Source organism: Leptodactylus fuscus, chromosome 1, assembly GCF_031893055.1.
Source record: "Leptodactylus fuscus isolate aLepFus1 chromosome 1, aLepFus1.hap2, whole genome shotgun sequence".
In the NCBI taxonomy this organism is placed as follows: domain Eukaryota; kingdom Metazoa; phylum Chordata; class Amphibia; order Anura; family Leptodactylidae; genus Leptodactylus; species Leptodactylus fuscus.
Window position 1 is genome coordinate 50,227,254 of NC_134265.1, and position 27,598 is coordinate 50,254,851.

The following is a 27,598-nucleotide window of genomic DNA, read 5'->3' on the forward strand; positions in this document are numbered from 1 at the left end:
TGGATTTCCACAACATAGGGCCCAAGCCTAAAATCGGCACAAGAGTCTTTACAAATCACCCCCCAATGAAACCAAAGTAACCAGGACAATGTCAAACCTATGAACATAGCAGTACAAGAAGATTACCGTATTATATGCTCAATATTCCAATCCACCAACCATAGACTATGAGAAGGAAGGGCAACCAATGGACTTAATGTAGTCTTAGGCCTTACGTTGCTGCTTTTTTTTTTTGTTGCAGATTTTTCTGCGTTTTTTTAAATTGAATTCACAGTTGTACATAGACTTTAAGGAGAATCCAGCATATCAACTAAGCACCACAGAGAGGTTAGGGTCACTTTAATCAAACGCATTTTCCCCTTGTGAATCCCTCCCCCGTTGCTCCAATATCACCATCATTATGGAAATGAGCTGTTTGGAGCAGTGAGAGCATTCCTGCTAAGCTCATAAGAGGAGAACACTGTATGATTCAGGTGATCTGTAACCTATCTATCTGTGGGGCTGGGTTCTGGCGATAGATCCAGGATACAGGTGTACATGGTTGGACCTCAAAGGCAGATTTCATACGTACTGACAGGATGTGTTTGAAGGATGGCTACTGTTAGGGTCCCTGCACTCGACCAAGTGTGCATCCGAGTTGGTGGCCAAGTTTATTACGGAAGGCACTTGGATGACACTCGGGGTGACATTTAAGTGTCATCCAAGTGCATTTTGTTAAGCATTCACATCTGTGGGGCTTCCGGAACGACTGAGTTGGCCCCCACCTTGGATGCACACTTGGTCATATGCATGGCTCCTTACATGGCATGTAAAAGTATGGAGAATACTAGGGGTAGTTGTGGCCATAAAGAAAAACATTAAAGGGTAACTCTGGTTCATTTTTTTGTCTTTAGTATACTTCACATCTTCCATACACATCTGAGAGATGTCACTCTTTTGCAGCATTATATTTTGGCTACATGCAATGGCCACTATCAATATGGCTCAACCAGGTGATAGAGGTGGTGATGGGTACTGCCATGTTGTGCCATTCAATCCTAGTGATAGGCTTTCAATTCCGAAAAGGTCCTAAATTTTACTTCAGCTTACTGTTCCATACAAACATAGACATACTCAGCCCAGCTAAAAAGGGAGAGGAGACAAAGCTACAGTCAGACATCTCTGGCAAGGGCTTATCTCCCAGAAAACAATAGTATCAAGCAGTTGATATCCAATTGGAGCGGACAAGTCACATTTCCCAGCATAAGTCACTTTTGGGCTTAATAGTCGGGCCCAGAGAGACTACCATGAGTGCTGCCTCTGGCAGTGGGCTTAATAGTCGGCCCCGGAGAGAGTTCCAGGGATGGCTGTATCCAATTGCCTGATCCTTATCTCCCCCTGCTGTCATGGGAGAATCGGGGAGCCCCATATACTTTAGGTGGTTGTCCGTGATGGTTTAGTTGCCATACATCAAACGTGTACACCAGCATGTAACAATGACATCCATCAGTTATTCCCAGGCTTACCATTATCATCTCCTTTCCCTTGAGGTTCTTCCATGCAGTACACCTGAAAACAGTCAATGACGTCTTCCTCGCTCATTGTCCAGTACACGGTAATAGAAGTGCTGGTTGCAGAGCTCTGCTCTTGTGGCTTCAATTTTGGTGTCTGCGGAACTGCGGTAAAATAAAGCAATTATATTATGATGAATTCACAGCAGCATGTCTAAGAAAAGAAGGCATTAACATGTTTCAAAGTATTCTAGAACACAAGCAACTATTCCAGTCATTTCTGCCAGCAACGAACCTCAAAGGACTGTTGAAAAATGGCTCCTTGGACAATGGCTCCTTGGACACTTTGGAGAAACGGCTGTACCACTGGTTCTACAACCAAATCAATGTAACGCTGAACTGTTAGTATACCTGAACTGAAGACTTGAGTGGTCTGGTTAACATACAGTATATAATACCTCCCCACACCATAATCCCAGGAGTAAGACCAATGTTCCCTTATGAAGAGCTCTTCATAGCATCGTCCACTTGTTCTCCAGACCAATCTTTGGCTATCATTGCATCCAAGACAAATGCAGAACTCATCGCTGAAGAGAATAAACCTCCATTCCAGCTTCCATTGCCTTCTAGCGGTGCACCATTAAGAATGGTAAGCCTTTGAGAGCAGTGGTGTGAGGTCAGTGGAGCACTTGTTGCTGGGAATCTGGCTAGTAGCCCAATGTCATGCTAATGCCTTCTGATGGTTTGTTTCAACACTGGTTACACTTGCCTTCCTAGGATTGGGATGTGACCTACAAATTCACTTGCAGTACAGAATGGATCACTATGTGTCATTTTTTAAATCAATCTGTCCACACCTTTTACTGTCATCCCAGTTCATTGTTCTCCCAACTACTGGGACATACAATGTTGAATAGTGCTGACATCGTTCAGCCTAGGCATGTAGTGATCTGCTACAGTGACAAACCAAGGTCTCCAAGTTCGAAAGCTCTGTTACTCTCTAGTTTTTGACAAGCAGTGATGACATCAATGAACAGGAGCACAGTCATCCTGCGCCAAAGATTAAAGTTAGGTGTTTGAAAATGCGATCATTCACAGATCTTAGCGACATTTGCTACTCCCTCAATTTGTAAAACCTTATATGGTGAGTGAGCAGAACAGCACACCAGCATGTATGCAATACTGGGATCTGCTAGTTCTGGGAATCATCTGTGAGGTCCTAACAGTCTAAGAGATCTAGGGGTAAGTTGACACAGAGTTTTTTGGACCGGAACCTGAGGCCACCTCAGGTTCCGGACCAAAAAATGGGTAGCCGCGACTGAATACCGGTGCACTGCATCGGCATCCAATCGGGCACTCCGGATTAGGCCCAATGAATGGGCCTAGTTGGGCGTAGGGAGTGTCTTCAAGTCGACTCGCGAGGCGAATCGGCCAGAAGAATGAGCATCTCGCTGACCGGCTCCCATTGATTTCAATGGGAGCTATCTTTTTGGTCAGGATTTTGAGTCGGATACGGCCTCAAAATCCTGACCAAAATACCAGTGTGAACTTACCCTTAGAGATCAGTGGGTCCAATATGCAAGGCACCTGCTGATTAGTTGTTTGAAGATAACGTGGTGCTTTTGTGAAGCCGGGTTCACACGATGTATTATGGCACGTAATGTGGTACGTAGACGGCGCGGGAGCTTTTGCGGGCCGTATACGCTCTCATTGTTTTCAATGGGAGCCGGTACCATATACGCCGCGCTATTTTGCGGCCGCCGCAAAATCACGGCCGCAAAATAGCGCTGCGTATACGGTACCGGCTCCCATTGAAAACAATGAGAGCGTATACGGCCCACAAAAGCTCCCGCGCCGTCTACGTACCACATTACGTGCCATAATACATCATGTGAACCCGGCCTGAGAGTCTACACCCCTTCACTATTTACATTACACAGGATCTGTGTTTTAGTGACCATAGTGGCAGTTCCATATTGTTGCTGCTGTTCATCTATATGGGACTGTTGTAGATAGCCTAGAGCTTTCTTCAGTTTTCTCTACACAGATAATAGAAGGAGCAGCAGCCATACCCAACCACTTGTGTCAATAAATCAAGGACTTGAGACCCCTGTTCCTATGATAAGAGGGGGGTCCCTGTGGTGGGAATGGTCAGACACTTGTCAACTATACTGTAGATAGGGGATAAATCTCGTATTGGAACAACCCCTTTAAATTCCCAGACCTTTATTTGTAGAACTTCAGGGATCTCAGATTTACCAATGCAGAGAACTTGTTCTTGACCCCATCTCTTCAGGAGCCCTAGAGCAGTGGCACAGTCTGGTCAGGAATGAGTAAGACATAAATATAAAGTTTATATAAACTATATTGAAGTCGTTCTGAAGTTGTGCATCCACTATAAAGCCTCTATATTTATTACATATCACCTCACATTCAGATAAAAGCCAAGTGAGATATTGGTTATTCTAAAAATATAAGTCGTATTCTGCTTATCGCAACACTTGAACTGGGCACATGGGTGCCCTTAGCCCAAAAATCTGAGTAATTACGGAAGATAAAGCTTTATCGCTGTCTAGTAATGATGAAAGGACATGGGGTAAATTGATCGTGCCGGGGCCTCAACCCTGAAGAAAGAGCAGTAAAAGTCCTGTATATTATCATTTAACAAACGTCACATCACAGTGGGGATTTATAAAAGCATTCTGGACATGGAGATTTCAATAACCTCATAGTCTGGGGACCTGTGATACATGGAATGGAGCTGAAAAACTCCGGCTGTCAGCAATACAGAGCTGCGATGTACAAGTAATATGGATAATATCTATTACACTTGTGGGTAACTGCTGAGTAAACAGGTAAAAAGAAGAGCAAAATATGAGCAGTAACATTGAGACCTGCGCTAATGAGAGCGCACAAGCTATAACCCAGGAATACAAGCCGGACATACTCAGGGGGCCTTAGAACAGAGTGATGAAACTAAGAAACTGCAGAATATCTGGGACTTAGAACAAGCTCTGAAATATGTCAATGCAATGATTTGGAATTATAACATCCGATCCTTAGCAGGTCCTAAAATTAGGGAAACACAACCTGAGATGAACAATAACACAAGACAAATTACACTGTGTCATTATTTATGTAAAAATAACAAGGCCAAAATGCAGGAGCAGTGTGTAAAAAAAATAAGAACACCATTATGGCTTCCATAGGATGTCAGATGGTAAGTAGCAGCCAGGTACTGATAGTATAATATGGTCCACAGTTGCCCACACACAGTATAATATGCTCCACAGTGGCCACCACACAGCATAATATGCTCCACAGTGGCCACCACACAGCATAATATGCTCCACAGTGGCCCCCACACAGTATTATATGCTCCAAAGTGGCCCGCACACAGTATAATATGCTCCACAGTGGCCCCACACAGTATAATATGCTCCACAGTGGCCCCACACAGTATAATATGCTCCACTGTGGCCCCCACACAGTATAATATGCTCCACAATGGCCCCAACACAGTATAATATGCTCCACAGTGGCCCCACACAGTATAATATGCTCCTCTGTGGCCCCCACACAGTATAATATGCTCCACAGTGGCCCCACACAGTATAATATGCTCCACTGTGGCCCCCACACAGTATAATATGCTCCACTGTGGGCCCCACACAGTATAATATGCTCCACAGTGGCCCAAAAAGTTTAATATGCTCCAAAATGGCCCCAACACAGTGTAATATGCTCCAAATTGGCCCCACACAGTATAATATACTCCACAATGGGCCCACACAGTATAAAATGCTCTAAAGAGCCCCCTTCGAGCCACTTCAGATGAATCCCACAAAATTAGTTTCAGCAAATATTTGTGAGGTTTGCCGATCAGGTTAGTTTCAGTGCTATTATTATACTGTGGAGTCTCCTCACATAAAATATAAAAGTCACATTCCTGAAGAAGTTCTGAAATATGTCAATGCAATGATTTGGAATTATAAGATCTGATCCTTAGAAGGTCTTTAAATTAGGGAAATACAACTTGAGATGAACAACAACATATGACAAATGACACTGTGTCATTATTTATTTAACAAAAACTCCAAGTTTATCCATACACTGCGCTGACACTTACTTTTATGCATTTTAATATTTAAAACGCTCCACAAATTACCCTTTTTGGGTGGAAAAGGCACTTGCCTGGGTTTTTTTTTAGGCACCCATGGTAGTTATATTGCAAAAAGCAATGGTTTTGTAGGAAACATTATCCCGTTTTGGTGATTTGTAGGTGATACAGGGGCTTATTGTTATTTGGGAGATAAATTTGAGATTGTGAGCCTAGTTGAAAAGTGGACAGCGACTTGTCTGGCTGAGTGGTGGCAGCGGTGGTAGGCACTGGGCAGCTGTGGTAACATGTGCGACACCGTGGCAGGGTGTAACAAGATGAACCAAGTCGGAGAACATGTCTGGCTGAGTAATAGCAGTGATGGTAGCTGTTTAGGATTAGCAGCCATCATCAACAGTACAGTAAACGGATGATGATAAAGGGAGACAGTGGCATCACTATTCATAGGCACCAGCCAGAGGTACGTGAAAATCATCATGGATCCATGTCAGATTCATTTTGACAAAAGTAATTTTTTCCTGGCTAGCGGTGGACAGTTTCATCCTTTTAGGTGTTAAAACGCCACCAGTAGCACTAAACACCCTCTTGGCCATGACTGCGAGATGACTGGTTGTAGTTTCTGCAAACCAACACCAGTTGCAGTGGAAATGTGTCTGTCACTACCACAACCAGTGCCGCCACCCCCAACCTGTAATCCTCCCCTAGGTCTGCCCAGGGCAGGCTTTGTGGATATTGAGCCCGCACAATGGCTAGAATCGTTACGATCCCCACTGGCACCCTCTTCATCTGATGTCACCATGTCACTCTGACCCTGTGCCATGTCCTATGAAAAAGAATCATCATCATTGGCAATGTCAATGTCTTCCCCGTCTTTTTCTGACACATCATGGCCATGGGATTTCTGGACACACTCATAATTTCCACCTTCAGATTTCTTTTTAGCTCCCCTACCAAGATGTCTACCAGTAGTGGGACCACAACCACTGTTACTACTACCTTCCCCACCAACAGTTATGTCTTCCTCCACTGGTTGCATACTATGCTGACTGTTCTCATCCAGCTCATCAAAAGATTGCCCTTACAATGAGAAATTGATTTAACAGCAGGTGCCTGTGGCTATTGGCTGTTCTACCAAAACCAGAAGTAGTATTGCTGTTGCAGTCCAATTTCGTATAGTTAGTACTTGCACAAGTGTTTCCTTATCTATGTAGATATCCATCTATCTATCTATCTATCCATCTATCTATCCATTTATCTATCTGTCTCTGTGTATTGGTTGAGCAGAGCAAAAACAAAAAACAGCAACAAGTTTTTTTTCAGATTAGGGTAGGCTGTTAAACTGTACATTGGGTGAACAAAAAATGCTTAAAAATCGATATTTTTTTTAGATTTGCGCAGCCAGAATCAACACTTTGTTTTGTATAACAGCAGTTTATATATATTTAATGGGGAAAAAAATTTACTTGCCCCCAAAAAACCTTTTTTGCTAGCAGGACCTATGGTCCTGACATGTAATTGCTTAAATCTCACTAAATGCTCTTATTCCTAACTATTGCTTGCAACTGGAAGATTTTCAGAACCAAGTGCTTTATATGAGGCAGTGAGATGAATCAGAGACCCTTCCCTATCTCTACCATTACTGAAATGCCTCGTGTTGAAGCCCACAGCACCTGATATAATGTATATGACATCAGTGTCGACCTACCCCTGTCTATTGGCTGAGAAGTGGTCAGCTGATATTAGGTGGTGTTAGAACGTCAAACAGTAACTCATACACAAGTGTCTTCTGTATTTGCTGCTCACTATATGAGGCAATAGCAATAATAGTGTATTCAAGACAAATCGGTGTTTTGTTAAAAATAAACAATTTGGAATATTTGGGTCAAACCCTGTTCCTGTCAGATCGGTTCGCCCATCTCTAATTAGCAGTGATCTTAAAGAAGAAAGTGTTGTCGTCCATCAATCTGGGAAGGGTTATAAGACTATTCCTATAATTTGAATGCTATCAATTGAACAATGAGAAAGATAATCCTCAAGTGCGAAATATTCACATGCAGTTGACATTCTTCCTCGGAATGGAATTCCCAACAAATTAGATCAGACCATGCAATGCTCAGGGAAATTGCAAAAAAAAACCAAGAGCTAAGACTCTACACACCTCAGTTGACAAGTTGAATGTTCTAGGTTATAAAGGTACAATTAGAAAAAGCTGAACAAGTATGGCTTGTTTGGAAGGTCTTCCAGGATAAAGCCCCCTTCTTAAAAAGAACATGGCAGCACTGCTAAGTCTGCAAGGTTTCATCTGAACAAACCACAAGACATTCGAAACAATATCCTTTGGACAAGACCAAAATGGAGATGTCTGGTCATGAGGCATGGTGCCAAATTTGGCAAAATCCAAGAATAGAATGTAATGGTACAAACGCCTCGTACCAAATGTGCGGCATGGTGCTGGAGGGTGGGGGTGATCAAAGCTTTCTAGAGTCAAATGTAAGGCCAGCTATCCAAAAACTAAGGCTTGGCTGAAACTGGACCGTGCAACAAGACAGTAACCCAAATGCAAAATCAAATCTACAACAGAATGGCTTACAAAACTCAAGGTGTTGCAATGGCCCAAATTCAGTATTTGGGTTTAGTTTTAGCAATAACTGCATAAAATCATTCATGTTCACTTCCATATTTTAAGTAAAGGAAACTGAGGAGAAACGGGTCAGAATAAACAAAATGTGACTATTTTTCCCCTTGGACCACATCTTCACTATGAACAGTCTGTACAAAATGTGCTGGAGCTGCCGCGGCCAATATCTTGTGACTGCAAACAGGTTCTCTTACATATCAGCATCTTACATATCAGTCTTCTAGAATTAGCATGTGCTGTCTTCTAAGAAGCTCACGGTTTCAAAGTGACAAGTCATCCGGGAGTCATGTCACAACTGACAGATGTCTTCTCTTTATGGCTGTTTTTATACATTTTTCTGCTCTATGTGGAATATTTACATATATTGTATGGCGATAAGTACCGTTCATACCTGGCAATTGCTTGACTGTCTTCTGATCACTCTTAGACTTTGCGGCAATATGATCAAAGAGAGAAAATGCGCTGGGCATCTTGTCTAGTGATACCGTGTTCTCTATCGCTTTATGTAACCTACAAGATTAAATACAGATACTGTCATTTACAAGTAAACACACAATGGTCAAGATGCCCCATTTCATCACTCTACAGATGTGTCCTTCCTTATCTTTCTTCTTGGCTTGATATATCTCATGATGTGTGATGTGAGATGATCAGCTTTGAAAATATGATTTTGCTATACTCTGTACCTAGATATTTATACTGCATCTGTGGCCACCTAGTGGTTGTGCTGTGAGTTGCGGTCTAGTAAGGGTTTTAGTAGCATGTATTGTATGGCGACATAGTTTTGCATTTGTAGCACAAATTTATAGACAAAATTAGCAAAAAGTTAAGGATGAACATATCTGTTTACAGCAATTGGAATGGTTCAGTATTTCAGAAAACTAACATTTATGATGGTTTCTAATTGGTATCAGTTGAACTGTACTAATTATTCTAAAGAAGGAATAAGACAAGACCACCATATTAGAATTCCTTTGATTTGATTTACACATGAGTCTACTCATTTGCAACATATAACTTCTATAGATGTTATGGCACTTGAATTTTTCTGCAAGTTAATATATTATACAGTACACTGGTTTGGCGGTAGTTTTCGTTTCCATGAATTTGTTCATTTTAATGGAGTCCCTCATGAAAAATTGTGAAAAAAATGACATTTTAGTTTTCTTGTAACTGCCTTGTGGTAGTGTATGTGGCTACTGTTGCCAGTGGGAACAATTCTGGGATTGTAGGAACCTGTTTTCTGTCTGCGGTCTACTTGCAAAATTAGTAAATTAACCCCTTGTTTCAAACTGAAAGACACTGAGATACGGTAGAGAACTCAAGCACATATAAGACAACCCTATTATATCTTGATACAAGCATAAGACGACCATATACAGTACATGAGCAGGTAGAGAGAATAAGCTAATTCCCCGTGGCCCTTCTCCCTTGTGGCACCTGCACAGGTTGCAGAAATAGTGTTCCCACCACAGGCTATTCCCATTAGGAATTATGATGAACTCGGAAGCAAAACTAGTAGAATATATATGGAATAAGATAATTTTACTGTATAACCTGCATTTGCAGAAAAATATTGGAAATATGTTGTATTTTACGGTTAGAACATTATACATAACTAGGGAAGAATATGCAAAGCTGACTTCCATGATGTAATTAGGATGTCAGTGCCTCAAGTGTGCAGACCAATCCTAATTACATCATAGAAGTCAGATTTGCATATTCTTCCCATGTTCCTTTGCAAAGTGGAGCGCTCATGGCTTAATAAGACTCCACACACGTTAATGGTGGTTCTCTCCTTATGGAGTGACGATATCCCCTCAACCTAGTGCAATTCTATGATGAAATCGCTAACAAAGACATAGTTACAGCAGGTTTCAGTGTTACTACAGAGGGAGGATGACGGTGAAATAAATCATTTTCTAATCTATGGTCTCCATTGGGAAAACTCCTGCAAGGGTAAGAACGGAAAACTGTATTCAAGTGTACACGACGGTCACAGAAACCTACCAGGTGTAAAGACAACATATCTGTTTAGTCTACAGGTTTGTATTCACATAGAGCAAGCAAGAGGAAGCGTACCTGCTATTGATATCATTGTGAGCCTAGAAAGGGAAAGATACAAGAGATTAATACAGACATCTCTACATATCATCCACTTGTGCTTTATGGATCAGGGCGCTCATCTGGTTTAATGTAAATTATGGAAAAAAAAGAAAAAGATTTGTGCTTGTCCACTGCATCTAAAATGTAAAATGTGCAAATACGGTAATCATAACTGGAATATCTGAGTATTGTATGTATACAGCTATAATAAGAGCTGTGTGTCTCCATGGTTACTGACTACAAACAAACCCTATATCATCTGATCATACGGTGATGTGTTACATCTTTCCATCTTTTAGTTAATGTAGAGACACTAGAAGAAAGGGACCATGGCAGGGAATAGCACACGACTGCAATTTGTTACTACAGACCCCTAGACCTACAGGAGAGCTGGAGACACAAAACGGTAGAAGATTGTTTTTAGATTATTTGCAAAGTTGTAAATTTACTTTTATTTGTATATTAAATACTGGATCAATGAAGAAAAGAATTGAAAAGTGGATGTACTCTTTAAAGTAGGAGATACAGACTCGATGAATGCAGCAAGTCCATGCCAAGATCCTGATGTCAACACTTTCCTAACTACTCAGGAGATCCTCAACAGCCTTGAATATAGTAAGATAAGACGTGGATGGTGATATCAACTGAGATCGGACCCAAACAATGTCAATGTGACAACTATGAGCCATTGAGATACAGAGCAGTAAATGCTGCTAAGAATACATAGGCAGAAATGTAACATCTAAGGGCTCGTTCACATCAGCGTTCGGGTCTCCATAGTTCAGGTTTCCGTTTCCTGCCTAAAACAGAGGCAGGAGACGGAAACCTGCAGGAGTCTCTCTCACCCATTCATTTGAATGGGTGAGAGAGATGTCTGGCCGTGAGCGGCGGTGAGCGTTTTAGGCTCTCCGCCGCGAAACCGGGTTTTATAATCCGGACACAGAGTCGGACATGCAGTACTCTGTGTCCGGATAAAAAAATCCGGTTTTGCGGCGGAGAGCCTAAAACGCTCACCGCCGCTCACGGCCGGACCCGGTCTGAGCTTTCCGACTTCTGGCATGCAGAAGACGGAAAGCTCAGAACGGACAGGAGAACGCTAGTGTGAACCTAGCGTTAACGGTAGAATATTATAATATTACATATTTTTACACATATTTGGAAAAGACATAGGGGGTAGGATTTATGCTATAGAATCTCTAGAATTTTAGGATTATGTTAATACTAGCTGTTACCCGTGACTTCGTCTGCGGTGATTGTAGAAGTGGGTATATACAGGTGTGGGTAAGGTTTTCGTACTGTGTATAAGGTCTGGGATATGAAATGTAACTTTGTATCTTGTTTTTGCTGTAATTCAGAGAATCCGTGAGACTTTTGTGTTGGATGTAATTTGTATTTGAGCTGCTATACGGTGTTGTGAGAAACTTTACATAGTGACTTTGGGACAGAAGTATTTGAAGTTAACCCTTTCCCGCCGATGGCATTTTTTGATTTTCGTTTTTGACTCCCTTCCTTCTAAACCCCATACCTTTTTTATTTCTCCGCTTCCAGAGCCATATGAGGTCTTAATTTATCCTGGGACAAATTTTTCTTCATGATGCCACCATTATTTATTCTATGTAATGTACTGGGAAGCAGGGAAAAAATTCAGAATGGGGTGGATTTGAAGAAAAAATGCATTTCTGCGACTTTCTTACGGGCTTTGGTTTTACGGCGTTCACTGTGCAACCAAAATGACATGTCCCCTGTATTCTGTGTTTCGTTACGATTCCGGGGATACCAAATTTATATGGTTTTATTTACATTTTGACCCCTTAAAAAAAATCCAAAACTGTGTTAAAAAATAATTTTTTGAAAAGTCGCCATATTCCGACAGCCGTAACTTTTTTATACATGCGTGTACGGGGATGTATAGGGCGTCTTTTTTTGCGGGACCGGGTGTACTTTGTATTTCTACCATTTTCGGGAAATGTTATTGCTTTGATCACTTTTTCTTCAAATTTTTATCAGAATCAAAACATTGAAAAAATGGCGGTTTGGCACTTTTGACCATTTTTCTCGCTACGGCGTTTACCGAACAGGAAAAATATTTGTGTAGCTTTGTAGAGCGGGCGATTTCGGACGTGGGGATACCTAACATGTATGTGTTACACAGTTTTTAACTACTTTTATATGTGTTCTAGGGAAAGGGGGGTGATTTGAATTTTTAATCCTTTTTATTTATTTTTTTATATTTTTTTTACTTTTTTTAAAACTTTTTTCTTGCATTTATTAGACCGCCTAGGGGTATTGACATGGGTGGGCGGTGTCGCGGATTGTCAGAGCGGTGGGGGTCGGCAAACATGGCTGCTCCGGAGCATTAAAGAGAACCTCCTGGAGTATAGTTAAGGTGAGGGTGAAAGTGGTAAAGTATATTTATATGAGATTGTGTGGGGTTAGGGGCGGGGCTGCAGAGGGCAATATGAATTTTGTGGCTTGCTATGGTCCAAAGTGTGTGAGATTGCAGAGATGGTGGTGTGAGTTTGGGTTTTGTGGGGGTCCTGGCACAAACGTATGTGCGCTATTGTGACGAAAAGTAGCCTATTGTTTAATCGGGTGTATTAACTATGTTTGTGGAAAATTTCAGCCAAATCGGTGGAGCGGTTTTTCCGTGATTGAGGAACAAACATCCGAACATTCAAACATCCAAACACACAAACCCACAAACTTTCACATTTATAATATTAATAGGATACAAGCGTATAAACAACAACTATCTGACATGTCACATAGAGCGGCTGTATGTGCAGGACTTACACTCAGAAACATGACAGGATCCAGCTCATCGAGCTCCTTAGCTGCCTTCTCCAGAATTTCCTTTGCTGAGTCGACGCTCTGCTGGAAACTGACCATCTGATCATACAAATAATCCATCTTCATCTTCTTCACTTCCTCTGAACTTTCTCTTTTCTGCTTGTGCTGGTCGATTACTTTTTGGACCATTTTTTCATTCTCGTCTGCCAAATTTTTCTCACCTTCTGAGCAGTTTTTCTACGTAGATAACATAAGCAAGATTTGGATGGGATAAAATATATCGTAGTGAAAGGATCATCAAAATATTAGAAAATGCAACATGGAGAATGTGTAATAGAAAGTACACTGCAAAACCTCTGGGAAATGAGACAAAGTTAAAAAAAAAAAGTTCATCCAGATTGTTTGTTTTATTATTCTTATCCCTTCCCTTGCTCCATTAGTCACTACTATGTTTGTTTGGGGGAATCCTGCATCACTTAGGGGGAATTCACACGGTGTAAAGTGGTGCGCAATCTGGCATGTATACGCATGTCAGAAGTTTGCACGCTCAAAAAAGATCCCATTGATTTCAATGGGAGTTACGATCATATACGGCGCGTAATTTTGCGGCTGCGTATATGTGCCAGATTGCGCACCACTTTACACCATGTGAACTCCCCCTTATAGCCACACAATAGCATAGTACATAATACCAACCAGGGGTTTAAGAGGCAAACAAGTGGTGCAAACCACCAAAACAACAGAAACCAATACTCTGATCACTGCTATGGGGCTGTCGGGACCTTAAGTCCCTGCAGCCCGATAGAAGTGAATGGAGCGCTCCATTCAAAATGAGGCCTTATGGAGTCTTTCAGTCCCTGTCCTCCTGACCACTGGAAGATCCAGCGGTCTAGCTGCCATTGATCGGACACTTATCCCCTGTCCTATGGATAGGGGATTAGTTTCCATAATGGAACAACCACTTTAAAGGGTACGTGTCATCAGAAAATTTCCCTCATTAAAAAAAATAAAAAATCCAGCACAGTTGAAATCTAGTCCCCACTATTCCTAGGCAATCAGGTCCTCATGGTCTTGGGGCCGCTTATCTGACAGTAGAGAGCCTATTTAGCATATTGGGTGCTAAACTACTGACATAGGAATGGTAGGGGTTGAGGGAAAATTCCAATTGCGTTGGAATCAGTAAATTGGTACCTAAGAGTTAGGGTTGGTGGAGGTGGTGACAGGTCCTCTTTAAAGGGACATTCCCATCGCATGATGTCATGGCATATAATATAGAATATACCATAATATCAGCAAGAGAAGGCATAGTCATTATAGAGATGCTGCATGACTAGGCATGGGTAAACAACACAAGACCGCAGCCATCATGTATATATAAGGATGACAATATGGACATTTCCTTTAACGTTCCTTAATGTAAGATATACTTACTTCAACTTCATTAAACAGGGCCTCTACTCTCGTAACAAAATCCTCTGTTTTCATTGAACTTTCTTGTAATTTCTCCAGCAGATTCTCCAGGTTACTCTGCAAATAAATCCATCATTTAGTAGAAATGTTTTACAGGCTTATATATATATATATATATATATATATATATATATATATATATATATATATGTTCTATTACGAGACAAGAATACCTGCGCCCATCAGCTTTACTCAAGTATCCTGCTTGTACCAGGCTTAATCCACCATTATGAGATATTGCGTGGGTAACACAAATATTCAAGTAAAAAGATGGGAAAAGAGATTAGCAAAGAGAGGACAACATCTATATTACAGGCTGAGACAACTGTCTCTGTAACCTTATTCACATTGACTGGCACACTGTTGTTTTGAAAGCAATGTGGTTGTTAGTGATGGTATAGCGCACAACATAATGTGGCATTAAAGTATAATGCTGGGATCACACTAGTGTCGCCTTTCTGTTGTTCTTGTCCATTGCAGAACCAGAACAATAGACAGTTGGACTGCTATAATTGCTTTAAAATTTAAATTGCAGTAGGAAAAATACCTCTGTGCACTGTAGGGCTCCTCTGTGCAGTGTAAAGGTCCTCCGTGCAGTGTAGGTGTCCTCTGTGCAGTGTAGGCGTCCTTTGTGCAGTATAGGTGTCATTTGTGCAGTGTAGGTGTCCTCTGTGTAGTGTAGGCATCCTTTGTGCAGTGTAGGTGTCCTTTGTGCAGTGTAGGTGTCCTTTGTGCAGTGTAGGTGTCCTTTGTGCAGTGTAGGTGTCCTCTGTGCACTGTAGGGCTCCTCTGTGCAGTGTAAAGGTCCTCTGTGCAGTGTAAAGGTCCTCCGTGCAGTGTAGGTGTCATCTGTGCAGTGTAGGCGTCCTTTGTGCAGTGTAGGTGTCCTCTGTGCAGTGTAGGTGTCCTTTGTGCAGTGTAGGTGTCCTCTGTGTAGTGTAGGCATCCTTTGTGCAGTGTAGGTGTCCTTTGTGCAGTGTAGGTGTCCTTTGTGCAGTGTAGATGTCCTCTGTGCACTGTAGAGCTCCTCTGTGCAGTGTAAAGGTCCTCTGTGCAGTGTAAAGGTCCTCCGTGCAGTGTAGGTGTCATCTGTGCAGTGTAGGCGTCCTTTGTGCAGTGTAGGTGTCCTCTGTGCAGTGTAGGTGTCCTTTGTGCAGTGTAGGTGTCCTCTGTGCAGTGTAGGTGTCCTTTGTGCAGTGTAGGTGTCCTCTGTGCAGTGTAGGTGTCCTCTGTGCAGTGTAAAGGTCCTCCGTGCAGTGTAGGGGTCCTCCGTGCAGTGTAGGGGTCCTCCGTGCAGTGTAGGGGTCCTCTGTGCAGTGTAGGGGGTCTTCATGCAGTGTAGGGGTCCCCCCTTGCAGTGTAGGGATCCCCCCTTGCAGTGTAGGGATCCTTTGTGCAGTGTAGGTGTCCTCTGTGCAGTGTAGGGGTCCTCTGTGCAGTGTAGGGGTCCTCTGTGCAGTATAGGGGGTCTTCATGCATTGTAGGGGTCCCCGTTGCAGTGTAGGGATTCTCTGTGTAGTGTAGGGGTCCTTTGTGCAGCGTAGGGGTCCTCCCTGTAGGACTTTTTGTCCACAGATTTCAGGTGGACATTGCGACATAGACTCTAGCAAAGATGTGAACCTAGCTTTACTATTGATTCACTTTTTTTTTACTGCTCTGTACAGGGACGTTGTTTGGTGAATATTTTTTTAACCTATTTTTTCTTTTAGTAGAAAATTGTCTCTAAAGTTCTTCCTAGCAACTCTCTAACTAAGGTTAACTGGCTGGGAAATACTGTCCATTATTCCCTGTACATTTCCAGTTTGTACAGAGTTAGCAAAGGTCGGGGATGAAAGGTGGGGACGCCTAAAATACAGTGGCTGTATCTCTGGTGTTATACCACTTAGAAGAGTGCTTCTGGTGTCATATAACATCTGAAGGATCTAGCTGTAACAAAAATGGAGAAATTACTAGCTATAAACACAGTTAGGACTGTGAGCTTTGTATTCTGTAATGAAAATCGTAAAAACATACAAAAGTATATTTTCTGCTCCTATTAAAGTCCCTACATGGCACTATTATTGGTTTGGGAGGCATCTTTAAGAAGATGAATAGTACTAGTGACCTCAGCTTTTGTGGCCTCAGGATAGGCCATAAATATCTGATTGATAGGGGCCAACATTGTCTGAAGTGGAGTCATGGAGTCTGAAGCAGATAGCTTTGTACTCTGTATAGTGGCCGGGCACTGTTACCGTAGCTCTGCTCCCAAAGACGACCAGAAAAATAAAATCTTGCAAATCCCTTCAAGTCAGCACTCTCGCTATAACATAATTTGGTTATGACTTACATTAAAACGGGTATTCTAGAGGTCCCACTGACCAGGGTCTAACATCAGGTGAAGGCCCAAGGCCACGCCAAACAGTAGCTGAAAGGGTCTACTATTTACATATGATTAGGATAGACCTCTCATGCCCAAGGTGTATGGGGCCCATAGGAAACCCCTAGTGCAGTGATGGCGAACCTTTTAGAAACTGAGGAACCAATCTGCAACCCAAAACCCACTAAATTATCACAAAGTGCCAACACAGTGATTTAACCTTAATACTGTGCAGATCCACAATTGCACACAATTACGTACCACCAAAATACAGTCATGTGAATGGGGCTTTACAGAACTTTCAATTATACAAACAACTTTGTTCTGCATTTAGTATAATTTTGAACAATTAATGTTCATTATTTACCATCACACAGATCTGTTTTATAGGACTGTGCAATGTTGTTATGACCTGTAGTATCACGTCTGCTGTAAAACAGATACTGTGTGATATAAATAGTAAAGGGTCCCCACTCAGTCCAATCTGCTCCAAAGTGACCCCCACACAGTACAATCTGCTCCAAAGTGACCCCCACACAGTACAATCTGCTCCATAGTTCCACCCACACAGTACAATCTGCTCCATAGTGCCCCCCACACAGTACGATCTGCTCCATAGTGCCCCCCACACAGTACAATCTGCTCCATAGTGCCCCCCACAAAATCCAATCTGCTCCACAGTGGCCCCCACAAAATCCAATCTGCTCCACAGTGGCCCCCACACAGTACAATCTTTACTACAGATAGGTGCCCACAGAGAGGACTCTGAGTGCCACCTCTGGCACCTGTGCCCTAGGTTCGCCATCACGGCCCTAGTGGTTAGCAGCACCATTTTTAGACAAAGGCCCTGAGCAAAATTAAAAGTTGGAACTCAAATTCTGACATATTGTTCCAATACAAATGCATTCAGTCAGTACACACTACGCAGAGTTCTGCTGCACTAGGGAATTTGGTAGAGTCTTAAAATATAAGGGGCACAAGATCGGATTCCCTACATGGACAAGAAAATAATTTTTCAACATATAAAGGTATTGAATAATAATGCTATATGAAACCCAATGTAAATATTATCTCCATATTGATATGAAATAAAGCACACCATGCACTAATGTTACCAATAATACCCCTATACAAAGTCCAAACAATACTGCCACACTATGACGGCAACCATTACTGTAGTGTCGTGGTGAGGATGCAGGTCCTCTGGAACAAGTCCACCACGCGCAGTCATTCCTATAGACCTGCACTCCCCATTCCATGCTCCATCATGGCTCCCTGACAAACAACTCCTCCCCCCCAAGCCCAGCCCCTCCTCCACCACCACCCCAGGCAGAGGAAGCAAAACAAGCAAGCAGAACAGAACACACAAGAACATACCCACAACAACCTCACAATTACCACTATATAGTCACCTAATAATCCCACCATACTGTTACTGCCACTATACAAACACCAATATTACCACCATGCGATGACATATATCATTTCTACACAGATGTTCTCTCTCCCGACCCCGCCGAAAACAAATAATCACAGACAGTGGCTCATATTTTGCCCAAAACCTTAGCTGTGCTGCAGACGGCAGTGAGCGTGCCAACATTTGTATTCAATAGAATAATAGAGACCAGACACAGTTATCGTAATAAAATTTGGTTTGCCCCTACACAGTAATGATACTCCCACATAAGAGCCCCACATAGTAATAATCCTACAATATATGCCCCTGCAAAGTAATAATGCCCCTCTCTGCCAACTACACAGTAAAAAGGCCCACCTTAGTGCATTAACAAAATAAGAATGGTGGGATTTTTATTATATAGGGCAAAAAGTTGGTTATTACTGCTTTGGGGCAGAAAGGGGGTACTATTATTATTATTAGTAGTAGTATTAGTAGTAGCAATATTAAATCATAGTTCCCCGTATCAGCTATAGTCCCTTTTTGTTATAGCGCCCACTTATTACTTCCAGTTCCCCACGGTCATGAGGCCTAAATTTGCAAAATGTGTTCACATTGAATATTGGTAGTCTGTAGATAGAATCTGTTCTTTTTATGTTTAATAAATTTGATAGATTGTCTCGGTTATGAATACTGAGGTTATCCTTTTTCACCATTCCTTATGATTCCCATATACCAATACAACTCTATGTGCTATTATACAATGCAAAACATTTCCCCACATATCTTCTGTATTCATTGCTTAGGGACTTTCGATCTCTGCTTACAGCCTTCAATGTCTATTATAGTATATATAATAAATAGAACAAACGTTCCACCATTTTAGTACAATTTATGACAAAATCACATCAGAATTATAATTTATAGAAATGGATGAAACACTCACCGTCATTTCATTCACTGTATCGTCCAATGTATTCACATCATGGTTCTTGTGGTCACCAAAGATCTTATCAATGGCAACTATTGGAACTTTACATGTGTTGCAGTAAGTATCGATCTGAGCCTTTTTGTCCTCGGATAGAGGGGGTTCTGCTATGTCTTCTGATTTATGTTCGTGTTCCACCATCTCGAAGCCGGACTCCTCATGTTCAGGCGTGGCTTGTTGTACAGTATCGAGAAACAAATCACTCTCGCGTTCCAAAGACTCTTGATCTTCAAATGTTATTTCCTTTAGGGAAACATCATCCTCATCAAGGTCATCTGGAGACACAATCACATAATCTAAGTCCTCAGCATTTGCCTCATCTCCTGGACCTTTCTGCTCTGTAGACATTGATACTGGCCCATTATCCATTGGTGATACTTTATAGTCATAGACTTTTTGTTTGTCACCAAGTGGCTTTTTCGGAGCGACATTATTTGGTGATTTATTATCTTCTTTCTGGTGTGTATCAGCAAGGGACCCTTGTGACAAAGCTTCATAGCTTAGGTACTGTTCTTCCTCACTACCCTCGTCACTATAGAATTCTTCATCATCCGACTTTTCACCTCCAGGTGGGATCTCATCCTTAAGGTTAAACTTTTCAAAATATATCCCGGTGCCATCGTCATCTGAAATTCTGCTATGGAAGGTCTGTACAGATGTGGTACTTTCTGCATCCGATCGATCATGTTCCTCTTTGGCTTTACATCCTCTGGCTTGTTCATAAAGATCTGAATAAAGAAAAGCCAAGGCAGGAGGTTCTTCCAGGAGTTCTGGGTTCACTGGGTAAGACGTTGGGAAGAAGAATGACTTGGTCAATACTCCCTCTTCAGAACTAAATAAGGACACTCCATTAGTCTTCACTTCCTTATCCTTTTTGTCTTGATCTTCGTCTTTGATATACCTTTCTGGATTTGGAGCCTCTCTGTGTGATAAGTTGCCATCATCATCCAACGAGACACCATAGAAGGATTCATCTAAGCTTTGCAGTAGGTAATTGTCATTGTCGGTGGATGATTCACTTTTAATGGCAGGACCATGTTGTTCTTCTTTAACGTTCACTACGTCTGCTTCTTGACTTTCATAGTTAGACTCTATCGGCACCTTGGGGTCAACTAAAGTAAATTTTTCAAAGTAATCTATCTCATTGACAGCCCTATCAATGTGTCTATTTTGTATATTGTATTCAGCAGCTAACGTCTCTTGTACCTTCTTAGGAACGTTTTGTTCAGGTTCCTCATAAGTATAAGAAGATGATACGTCCTCAGTACAGACCTGTTTGGGTATCAGTAAAGGGTTTTCCTCCAAATACTCCAGTTTATCTTCCATCTCTTTGCTTGCATCCTGGTCTACAGTAGATATAAGATCAGGGGCCAAGATATTTAATATTTCCGACCCATCTGAAACGATACTAAACACGTTTGATTTTGTGCTAGGGGGATCATGTGGATTTTTTTCTGAACCGTCTTTTTGGGGATTACATAATCTATTTATGTTTTCTAAAACGCTGCTTAGTTCTATGAGGACGAATGGCGGGTAGCTGTCAATATCATGCTTGCTTGATATCATTTTACTCTCTGCTAATGATTGTGGGATACGTCCTTTTGGTTTTGTGGTATTTGTCGTGCTTTTCTGTGGAGGTTGCTTTACCGGTTTTGCTGCTGTTTGCTTTTCTGGCTCTTTTTTTGTTGGGCACATGGCGGGACCCGCACAGTCACTGTTTAATTCAGATGGTGCGGGAATCTTGTCAGGCTCTGGAAAATGAAGCAGTAATACAAGGCTCATAAATATATAATGCAAATTGCACCATTCTGTTGTTGTGTGTATGGGATGCCATAAAACAATAGGGCAGTTTAAGGTTCAGATTAGAGATGAGCGAACACTGTTCGGATCAGCCGATCCAAACAGCACACACCCATAGAAATGAATGGAAGCACCTGTGACGCCGGCCGGCCGCCGGCAAAGTCAGCGTCACAGGTGCTTCCATTCATTTCTATGGGTGCGTGCTGTTCGGATCGGCTGATCCGAACAGTGTTCGCTCATCTCTAGTTCAGATAACCATAGGCTGAGCTCTTGATAACTTATATTTCATGTATATCTTATATACACAAAAATACTCCAGTGAACAATTACTATATCCCATCAAATGAAAAAACACAATATTAATATACAAATGCATATCTTTAATGGACAACCAGTGCAGTCCCTGCACTGAATAAGTTTCATCTCTATTATATAGACTGATTCCCCATAGCCCTGATGCTTAGCTTTACAGGGTACCAGAAGTGTGCCTTGCTTCCTCTGCTGCTTCTCCAAATCTCAGTAAACTCATTAACTCTGCTCTACTCTGGCTGCAGGTCCATAGAGTAAAGCAGAGTCAGTTATGTGACCGAGAGTCAGAACATCAGCAGGGAAGGCAGAGGAACGTGACATCTGGGCTCTCCAGCTGCACTACAAAAATGTGATCACCGGGACTTCAGGGGACTGAAATATATATCACTAATAAAGCTTATGCAGTGCATTTCCTGCATCGGTAAGCTTTATTTTTCCTTAAATAACCTCTTTAGTAAGTAAAATAATATGAAATATTCCTTAACATTGCACCAATAAAAAAAATCCCAGACCCAAACTAGTGCAAAGGGTCTGGTAGCACAACAATATATGTATCACCCATTCAACCCTAAAGTTATGTACAAAGGGCAGGGATAGAATATATAATTAGTAATATACCATTGTGAAGGTTATCATATAATGTATGAAAAACATTGTTATCCTTAAAAGCTGAATGCTAGATATAGTTGCTTATGCTTGAAACTGGTATAATGTTATTTGATAAGATGGCGCCTGCATCCAGGATGGGTGCAAGAAAAACAAATGCTTGGCTTGCTGCCAGAAGACAGCTCTCCAAGGTTACCACGCAGGGCCGGGAGTAGCTGGCTATATATGGAACTGCTTAAACTTATTCTGTTTAATTTGAGATGTATCATACCAATCAGGAATGAATATGAAAACTTACGTGTTTGTTATCTCTCTTCCTTTCTCTGCAACTATTTAGCTCCACGTTGTTTTAATAAAAAGTGTGTCAGTTTTTCCTCCTTGGTTGAGAAAGGAACTAATACCAACATAGTGTGTCTGATGTCATTTCCTTACCTGCCGGCACTCAGCCTAATTAATTAGGAAGACGCCAGTTACCCAGGGTTATTGGTCAGTTAGTCATAAACCCGACTCTGACCTTATCACCATAAGAACCAATGCATATCAGTAATAGCATAAAGATAACAATACAGACCGACATCACAAAATAGGAAACTCCAGAAGGAGCTATAGAATGTTATCCAGTGATCCAAATGATGACTAGTAGTGGAGCGCCCTCTCTCCTCTTTATACGGGCCTACATTTCCATTACAAACAAGGCCACACTAGGATCATGGAGTTATCATAGAGTTCAGAAACTATTAAAAAGATCTGATTTGCCATGATAACAATGTCCTGTGATGAATCACAGTCTCGCCCACAACCACTTTGGCGCAGAAACCGCGATCACCTTCTTATCTATACCGTCCAATCTCACAGCCAGAGAGAGGACCGGGCCTTATAGGATAATACGAGAAGAGCCTTCTAAAGTTTTAAAGTTTTATTAACCCAAGATGGTCGACACTAGTCAGCCAGAGACATATATAACGATATACTGTAGTCATATAGAAGTGAACTGACCATGTTTATGTCACATACGCACTTATACAAGGTGCTCAGATATAGTCCATAAAGGACATCTTAGTCACAGATTACACTTACAGCTGTCAGTCAGACACCCTTTAATGTGACATGAAAAGCAGTGTAAGGGTCGGTTCACATCTGTAATCGTGGATTCCATTCCCCTATCCACATGTAAAATGCGGAGAGAAATGCGCAGCAAGCAGGACTTTTGTTTCCGCATTTTTCGTGTGGAAACCGAGCGGAAACCACACGGACCCCATTAAAGTCTGTGGGGTCCACTGGTTTCCTAAGGTAACCGCTTTTTTATTTGGATTAGGTGTACGTTTGGGGGGGTTCGCTTGGGGAACGCCGATGTGAACTGGGCTTAAGACTCTAATCACAAGACAAAACCATGAAAAATCTGACACGTTGGACATGTTCCTCAATTGTTGTCAGATGCCGTCATTGATATTACTTGTAAAGCTGGATTTGCATGCTATCAATACAAGCGCAGATCACGGATCAAGACAGAAACTCATATCATCGAGTTATTAGTTTATAGTGTAATCCAGAAAACCAACAGATGTTTAGAAAACTGAAATCTCTAGTGTTTGGCCAGTTTAAGGCTTTGTGACCTAGTCAGGACGTGTCTGAGATTTACCAGAAGCTCCTGATCTAGTTGCCTATCTAGTACCTATAGTAATGACAGTACGAAAACATCCATATATTGTCACAGCTATTCCGGATGGTTTCTCATAGTCATTTATCACATATTATACTCAAGGTAAATGACATGCTGTCTACTTAGGTTGAATTTACACAGGCAGCAATTTTTGCAACGCTAACCAAAAAACAGCAAAATTTGCAGCAACTGTCATGAAAAACTATACTAGCTCCTATAAAATAAAAAAATAAAATTATATATATATATATATATATAAAAATATATATATATATATATATATATATATATATAATTGTAGGAGTCTTTTATATCCAGAATGTGTTGTATCTAGATCTATCACCGTCTTGTATTGATACTATAATTGGTAATTTCTCCGCCATTGTCAGGTACATATGGAATGGATGGGCTATTAGTCTGATGTTGGAAGAAAATATGAAAAATGAAGGCTGACTTGGTCTGACATCCAATTTGCAGTCTTTGATGAGAAAGGCTGAACTGTTTACTTCTTGACTTGATGAATGAGATAAGACAAGACAGTGGCGTACTGCTCTGACAGGTCATTTACCATGCTATTTAAAGGAGACATTATGTTCACCCCATCTGGTTTTCTAAAACAGATATTAATGGATGATACTGGAAAATCAAGTTTGGAAGACGGCGTTGGCCTTCACTTACCTGGATCAGCACATGTTGGTTCCTCTGCTACCTTGTCTGGTAAGATGTTGGAGGCCTCGGCAGAAGAAGGTTCTGTTTTCTCATCTGGTGGTTTATTTTCTGAAGCGGAGTCCTTTTCCGGTACATGAGGGTTTTCTCCTTTTGACTCTTCAGTATCCTTTACAGGATCAGCATTGCCGGCTTCTTCTGTGTGGGTGGACAGATGACGTTTGGCTTTTTCCAGGGCTTGCTTAAAAGATTCCCCCATATTATCAGCAGATGCTTTGGGATTTTCAGTGCTCTTTTTATGATGTGATGAATGCCGAGCGAACTTTGCTGATGTTGAAGGTCTAATTCTCTTTCTTCGTAGCTTACCCTCGTCCATAATGAAAATGACTTTGCCAGAAGGGGTTCCAACAGAAGAAGTTTCCATGCTGTAGACATCCGAGGTGGTGCTGGCTTCTGATGCCCATGGTGTGGAACATCGGCTGGAGCTGGTCTCCCAGTGTATACCACTGTCTTCACATTGAACTGTGACCATAGAAAAGTCTGGATTTGACATGAGACATTGGAGCTTGGGTTTCACCTCCTCAGTATTTACAGCCTCCTTTAAACTGGAATAAAGTCAACGAGAAAATTTAGGATAGTGATAATGAGAGGATCAAAAATTGCTTCTGGTCCTACTAATTCACTAGAATCCTGAAATTACTATACATCTATAAATGAAGCATTATACAAAGGGTAAAAGTTGGTTATGTACCATTTAGCAGATAGCTAATCTTGGAAGTACTATAGAAGTATATGGAGAGACGTACGCATGCGCGGTGTACTTTCTATTCACTGCAGCCTTGAGATGGGGATTGGGATCCCCAATTTTCAAGTGGGTCCCAGAGTTGAGACCTTCATCTATAGGACATTCATGTCATATCTTGTGGATATGACATAAATGTCCTAAATGGCAATAACTTTTCAAGTCAACACAAAATATTTTGTCACTTGCACTCATGTTACTTAGAATTTACCACTTTGAAGCTGAGGCTTCACATTTTTTGTTGCAGATTTTGCTGTGTTTTTAGCAGCAAAATCTGCAACAAAAAAACGTTGCGTTTCCTACTTCTTTGTGCAAATCTCAGATTTTGGTAAAACCTCAGCAGAGATTCAATGGTCATATCATAGTAAGGTTTACCAATCATGGAGTCTCCCGTTGCAGTACTGCAATGTTTACATGGGTTCTTCTATAGGGTCCATTGGTCAGTAGTCTCCATAATGAACATATAGTGATAGAACATAATACAGTTGCACAGTTAAACTCTAATTCTATTACCTATATTTATATTTTACTTGTATATTAGATTTAGGTTACAATGTTTTTTATTAGGTTTAGGAAAGCTCAGCAATTGTTCCAGAACATTGATTTTAATGTTTTTTATCTTACAGAATAATACTGAAATTATTCCAAGAAAAGATGGAGAAAGGAATTAGATGGATATCCGCTAAAGAGATAGAAAGATAGCTGAAAGGTCAAATCCATAACTATGACACAATGTCAGATACGTGCATAGCTCAAATTATGTCACCAAAATCTCGGCTGCAGGCATTACACACGACTGGCACATCACAAATGACGGCATGGGATCATTATGTGACCAGCTTCCAGAATGGCAGGGGAGGGGCAGGCAAATATCCCCCAGCTGTCATTTCAGATGCGTCTTTAAATAGACAGAGACAGAACAGAGTACGGAGTTCACATTCAGGCGGTTGTATGTAAAGGGGATCTATAGGGTCCAGTGCTGCTACCCTAGCAGGTACAGTGCTCCCCATATCCAAGAGCATTTTTGGGGTCTACGTCAGCATACCTCTGTGTAAGATCCTGGGCTTCTTCACTGTTCAGGACAGTTTCAAGAGAGACATCCTCATCTAGACAGATGGAGACTTCAGAGGCCCTATCGGTCTCAGCAGGACACAAGCTTTCCATTCTTATGTGGCCGCTTCTTCAGTGGGGCGCTGATGTGTTCCCCAAGATCAATTCTCTCCTGATCTCCGAGGAGAGACTGGTGTCATTGCAGCTACAGGAGCAGTCAGTGGCTTCTATTCTCCTGACTAAGGGGAGTCTTAAAATAGACATGGAGAAAACAGACTCAAACACACATGCTTTCAGCACCAAGTACTGCTTGACCGGCCCCTCGTGTCTCCGTGCTGGGTCCTAGGGCTAGAGGTGTTGGACAACTAAAATACATGCCTCAATTAAAAAAAAAAAAATAATAATTCAACAATTCACATAAAAATGAATGAATGCCAAATTATTCTAAGTGCTCTGAATGATACATTTACTGAAAGCATTAAGGGGGGTGGCCTAGTCCTCACATACCCCATTACAGAATTCTGAGTTATTAGAGGGTGTCCTCTGTACAGGACCATCAGTTCTGGGCTAGATGAGAAAATAGTTACATAGATTATGTCTTGGCCGGGATGACCTGCCCTGTCCCACATTCTGTAGAAACCCATTGATTTAAGTAGACAGGGTGTAATGCTTAATGTCTCCTGTGGTGGCGCTGCAGGGCAATTGAACACTTGCTTCCAGGTTTCCCCAATAGATTTGTGGGGTTCTCAGCAGGGAATATAGAAGATTTGACATGTTATTGTAATTATAATATTACAGATCAGTGTAAATGCTGCCAATCTCTGAGTTATAGATATTTATTACTTATTAAGCGTACCAGACGTGCACCTAGGAGTCAAATGTACAATCTGCCTGTATAATTTTGGCCATAACATACAGAATAAAGCAGACTATATGGGCATTGTATGTATGTAACAAACCCACATAACCATCAGAGCAACAGGTAGAGCAGCTGCTGTGGGGGCCAACAACCAAGGGGCCCATATCCATCGAGATATAAGGTGTAGTTAGTGATGACTTTTTAGCTATTTCAATATTCCACAAAGTACAGTATGTCAGTTTCTGTATTGCACATAAAGCTATGAAAGTCTCTCAGAATTCAACAACGTACACGATATCTGTTTCATTATTCCATAGAATACAGTAAGTACATGATATCCGTTTCAGTATTTCACACATCCTGGAGCACCTCTTCACTTGTCCACACAGAGTATGGTGAAGGCCCGACAGGCTGAATCACTGCACTCTGAATACTGAAACAGATACACCGCACTTTGTGGAATTCTGAGACAGATATTTACAGCTTTTTGTG

At 41.5% G+C, this 27,598-nt stretch overlaps 1 protein-coding gene across 1 annotated transcript in view; it reads right to left on the bottom strand.

Moving 5' to 3' along the window:
• CMYA5 (cardiomyopathy associated 5) overlaps positions 1-26,485 on the bottom strand; it is a 41,181-nt gene extending 14,696 nt beyond the window's left edge. The window contains exons 1-8 of the mRNA XM_075270049.1: positions 26,243-26,485; positions 24,408-25,000; positions 19,313-21,105; positions 14,576-14,671; positions 13,148-13,381; positions 10,331-10,353; positions 8,640-8,758; positions 1,506-1,655 (exon numbers count right to left, since the gene is read on the bottom strand). Of these exons, the coding sequence (XP_075126150.1) occupies positions 1,506-1,655; positions 8,640-8,758; positions 10,331-10,353; positions 13,148-13,381; positions 14,576-14,671; positions 19,313-21,105; positions 24,408-25,000; positions 26,243-26,361 (3,127 nt within the window). The 5' untranslated portion in view covers positions 26,362-26,485. The remainder of the gene's footprint in view (positions 1-1,505; positions 1,656-8,639; positions 8,759-10,330; positions 10,354-13,147; positions 13,382-14,575; positions 14,672-19,312; positions 21,106-24,407; positions 25,001-26,242) is intronic.
• Positions 26,486-27,598: the final 1,113 nt, after the last annotated feature.